This window comes from Apium graveolens, chromosome 10 (assembly GCF_009905375.1).
Source record: "Apium graveolens cultivar Ventura chromosome 10, ASM990537v1, whole genome shotgun sequence".
Taxonomy (NCBI): domain Eukaryota; kingdom Viridiplantae; phylum Streptophyta; class Magnoliopsida; order Apiales; family Apiaceae; genus Apium; species Apium graveolens.
The window spans coordinates 124,640,265-124,645,381 of record NC_133656.1 but is presented as its reverse complement, the minus strand read 5'-3'; the positions used below and the strand labels follow the sequence as shown (position 1 = coordinate 124,645,381).

At 34.4% G+C, this 5,117-nt stretch overlaps 1 protein-coding gene across 1 annotated transcript; it reads right to left on the bottom strand.

The window, feature by feature from the left end:
• Positions 1-5,117, bottom strand: LOC141689469 (glucomannan 4-beta-mannosyltransferase 2-like). Its single transcript, XM_074493766.1, has 9 exons — positions 4,381-5,117; positions 4,069-4,167; positions 3,573-3,825; positions 2,515-2,625; positions 1,752-1,888; positions 1,506-1,619; positions 1,189-1,388; positions 892-1,083; positions 1-637 (listed from the first exon to the last, which is right to left on the bottom strand). The coding sequence occupies exons 1-9, from the start codon at positions 4,708-4,710 to the stop codon at positions 478-480; spliced, it is 1,596 nt and encodes a 531-aa protein (XP_074349867.1). The 5' UTR covers positions 4,711-5,117; the 3' UTR covers positions 1-477.

The window sequence follows — 5,117 nt, the reverse complement described above, 5'->3', positions numbered from 1 at the left end:
TTTGCTCAATAGATTTCTATATATATAATTAACAAAGATTCAGGATTACAAAATGGCAAAAAGATTTTGTTACAAGAATGATTCTCTTGCCATGAGCTTATTTCACTCTCCAAGCTGAGAAAAAAAAAATAGCAGAACTGAGTGGTAAACAATACCATTGTCACAAATAATAGAATTACATATAAAAACATGGACACTGATCTATCTTCTAAAATACAATACCTGCAATCTATACTTCCTTTCAACCTTTCCTGACTGACTATCTAACCTAACACCGTTCCCGGTTTTATTAAGTTTCTGGTGCCTCCAACAAGAATTTTCTACTGCCTCCAACGTCGCACTTCTTCTTTTCAAATCGAGGGACAAATTTAATGCTGAACTGAAACACACATTATATATATTCATGTAAAGGAGATTGATACACAAAGGTTGCCAAAGGGCCTTATGTTGTAATGCAGTTGATCCTGCTTCTGTCAATCAATTTGGGACTATGGTGCCAATGTAGCCAAATCCCACAATGGAAAAGGTTATTGTTTGGAGAAACATGTACACAAAGTAACTGTTTTTCCCGTACAGATAATCATAGCATCCACAGAAGAAGAGGAACACTGCAAATCCTAGCTCTGTAACATGTATTCTGGAAAAGACATAACACAAAATTATATCTTAAAATTAGGCCATCAATCCAAGACAAGTATCAAAAGTCAGAAGAAAGATGAAAATAAATTTATTTATTTTAAATATCTAAATATCCAAATCAAGGCATCTAGAACCAGTTTCAGCTTTTGAGAGTGATTGCAAAAGAAAAAGAAGCTAATAATGAAGGTGATAGCTTATTTTGCCTTTGCAATTCAAAATATTACTACTTGTGATCATTGGAAGTATAATCACCTGTCTCCTATATTGAAGTTGAATTTCTTTGCTGATTTGTTGTTTTTGTTCTTGAGAGCATCTCCTAGTTTCTCGGTGACAACCCATTCATTAGCCCGCTTTGCCTCGAATAACCCAATGAAGGTTGCCTTTGTGCGGTGGAAGGACATCACATTTTCAAATAAAATCCAGTAAAATAATAAATGGATTGACCTGCAAGATTCAGTTCAAAAATTTAAGAAATGAGAGATTTCGATTTTTATATATAAAAAGAATAGTTCATATGTATGTGACCGATAATAAGGTGCAGATCTAAACCTTGGGGTTCCAACAGAATTGAGAGTGGTGATGATGCACGGAATGTAAATAGCTCCCCATTTCGGAACATCAATTTCAGGAACCATTATGGTTAATGGAAGGACGACACAGAAAAAGAAGAAGGTGACCATATGAGCTATGATCTTCCGAACAAAGAAAAAGCTGTATATCACATAGACTTTCTTCCAGAAATTAACCTTCTGCAGAAGCAAGTAAAAAGAAAAAAAAGAGACACTTTTACTATCTTTATTCGTATAAAATCTTGATTTCATTTTTTTACTAGAACAAAGTAACAAAAGATTGAGACTTTAACATGCCTTGTTTCTCACAATCTCCATCACCATTTTTCTGAACAAATTGGCAGGACCACAAGACCATCTATGTTGCTGGTACCTGAAGGCTTTAAAAGTACTTGGAAGTTCACTTTTTACCTATCACAAATATAGCACACAAATTGGTAAGGTAGATAAACAATTGTATAAGATCATAATAAGTTCTTGATTTCAAAATTTGATCCAAGATTTTGAAATTCCTATGGGTTAATTATAAGATGTATCATTTACATGAAGATCGCCAAGGTAAACAAACTTCCAGCCCTTGAGACTAGCTCGAACGGCAAGATCCATATCCTCAACTGTTGTTCGATCTTTCCATCCACCTGCCTCGTTGATAGCAGCAATTCGCCATATGCCACCCGTTCCTGCACAACGATTTTATGATAATGGGCTTCAAGATATGCTAAATCACTTCTTCCACAAGCAGACATTCATAGAATAAAATTTAAAAACGTCTGCGAAGTTGCAGGAAATATGTTGGAGTTTATCACAAGCATCACTTTATTTGTCGGGACTTGACCACAAAACAAAATATTCAAAATTGATTTAGTAAAGTTACTGATTACTGTAGACCTTTTCCTGGTGATATTATGGCTTTGAGTCACATGTCAAGGCTATTGATTGAATCCACAACACTTTGCAACCTTAATCAGTGTCCGTTTCAACGAATGACATCTTTTAACAACATGAACTAGTACAATGTGTGTCAAGAAATTGAAGCAACAAATAAACGATTCATGAAGTCATTTTCTCTTTCTTTTCCCCCTTTTTCTGGGATAACGGCCAATTGCATAAATTTAGTTACTAACACACTCGTGCCTCCGCCGAAACTCAAACTCTTGTTAAGTAGAAAGGAGTGCTATCCACTATAATACAATAATAGGGGATAAGTCATCTTCTTTGTATTGTGCATCTTTTTTCAGGAAAAAAAATTGAGTAAAAAGGAAAAGTTGGAAAATTTGTATTAAAGCAGTTGTTGAAAGTTAGTTACCATTAAAGCCAAAGAAGGCATGAGTAGCTGATCCCACTTCTTGCTCCACTGTGAAATGATAATCTAATGACATCTCTTGCATTCTTGTCATCAAACACTCATCAGAATTTACTGCAGTAAAAAGAACATCATCCAGTAAGCAACTTGTAAAGATAAAATCATTGTTCATTAACCTTAAAATATGAAACACACACACATAATATCTCTATTTGTTAATTACCTTTATATAAAGATGTGTTTGAGTCAAGAATAATTGTGACGCGTCAACTACCACGCATGTTTTATTCATATTTATACATAAAAATGCTTAATTATAGTAGACCCAAGTGTTGGTGGTGGGTGAAGTACAGCAAGAGTTCATCTTCTCCCATGCTCAGTGACAAACTTACCCCTAAAATCTAAACACTTCTTATACCGATTAATCCGGGGAATAATTTTTTTTCCTGGAAACCCTTTTGATAGCTATGCCATAATATAATAAATTTATGCAAAAAAAAAAATATTTGTCACCTCTAGACATAATAGTATCAACCAACCAAAAGTATAAATCTATAGCATCCAAAGAACATATATTATTCTGGGATGAAAAAAGGACACTTAACATTACAATTATTTGGTTCTTTAACAAAAAGAAAAAACAGCACTCATTACTTTTGTATATATTTGTATAATGGTATAAAACTTGAAAAAAAAGAAATAAAAGGAATATGGTGTAATGGATTTGTTGTACAAACTACAAACAGCATGAGAGTGATGGCTTGATAAGACAATCAAACTGGGCCAAGAGCAAGGCCCTCACCAAGCATTTTATGTGGTCACCATCTCACTGTTCTAACAAATCTCACCAAATATATGACCCCATAACATGCATACTAGTATCTAATACACAACAATGCTCCTATAGTTGTTTAAACTTTTTTCTTACTTTCAGAATTAATAATTGTGAGCTGTGACACATTGCTAGACCACCGACACTCTTAGAATTACAACATACAAGCAAATTTAACAATTGAGAGCAGGCAGTTGAAAGAAAAACAAGACTGCTATAATGTACTTACCAAATCTCCATCTGGCTTGAACAAGTGCAATTTTAGAATTGTGCATGAGGAATGGGATGGATCGTCGGAGAAAATCTGGTTCCGGTCGAAAATCAGCGTCGAAAATCGCTACGTATTCACATTCTTTAACATAATCACGTTTTAAACCTTCTTTAAGTGCACCGGCTTTGTAGCCACCCCTGGTCTCTCTAATTTGGTAGGTTATATTTAAGCCTTTAGCTGCCCACCTCTTGCATTCTTTCTCAACCATTTCCTGCAACATTTATTGAACCAGTTAAAAATTTAACCTTGATGCTGAATTAATTAGTAAACGCAACTTTGCGAAAAACTAACTATATGCTACATTGCATTAGTGGATGACTTACTTTCTTGAAACTTGAATGATAAAACAAAACTTTACCAGATAGGAAAGTACAGTCCACAAATAAAAACATAAAAGAAAATGTCACCCAAATTTGGGACTGTTTGGCATAGCTCATTTGTAACTTGTAAATACCTTAATAATAGGATCAGTTGAATCATCAAGAACTTGAATAACAAGCCGATCCGCTGGCCATGAAAGGTTACAAGCAGCCCCAATTGAGATCTTGTAAACCTGTTAAAAAAAACAAACCAATTAAACGAACAACCAAACACTGCCTTATATTTTTCTCAGAAACCTGTACTTCAAAAATCTAACTACTTTGAACACTGTCATAAACCAAGGTTACCCAATTTAGAAACAAACAGTTTTAACAGACAATAACACAACAAAAAAAAACTCTACTTTCCTAAAAATCAAGAAAATTGTAAAAAAAAAAAAACTTACTTCTCTTTCATTGAACATGGGGATTTGTATAAGCACCAATGGAAAAGCAGAGCTTCCTTCTTCTAAATCATCTTTCATGGGCTCCCAGTTATATCTTTTCTCAGGCTTTTTCCAAAAGAGTTTAACTAAAATAATGACTATACCCATGTATAATCTCTCAGCAAACAACATGAGTTCCATAGTTAAACATATAAACACAGCTAGTTTGAGCAATGGCACAATCAATGGGGTCTTAATAAGCTCCCAAAGTAACCCAATTTGGCTTGTTAAATCTACTGTTGTTCCCTGGAAAGTCTCTGGAATGAAACTCTGAGCTGAAACATCAGCCATTTTAGCTCCTGAAAACAGAGTAAAAACAGAGGAAAACAGGGGGAAACAGGGAAGCTAAAAAGAAGAAGCTAGATCTACAGATACAAGCAAGTGCTTGTAAGGGTATGTATAGATTTTGATAGTGAATCTATATAACAATGTAGGTGATATTTGAGTAAAGCATTGTTACTCGAATTCGGATAATGCAACTTCAGATCTCTCTGTTTTTTCTGTTTTGGTAAGTGATGCAATTGTCTGTAGTCTTGTCAATTGAATCATAGTAGAGAAGAAACAGAGCAGTATTGCAACACTGTACTGTGATGAGAGAATGAGAGTGATAAGGAGTATGGAGAGGGTGAAATGAGGAGATTTATGGTCATTTTTGGTCCATTGTATCCTTTTTATATTATTATTTTTTTAAGAGAGTG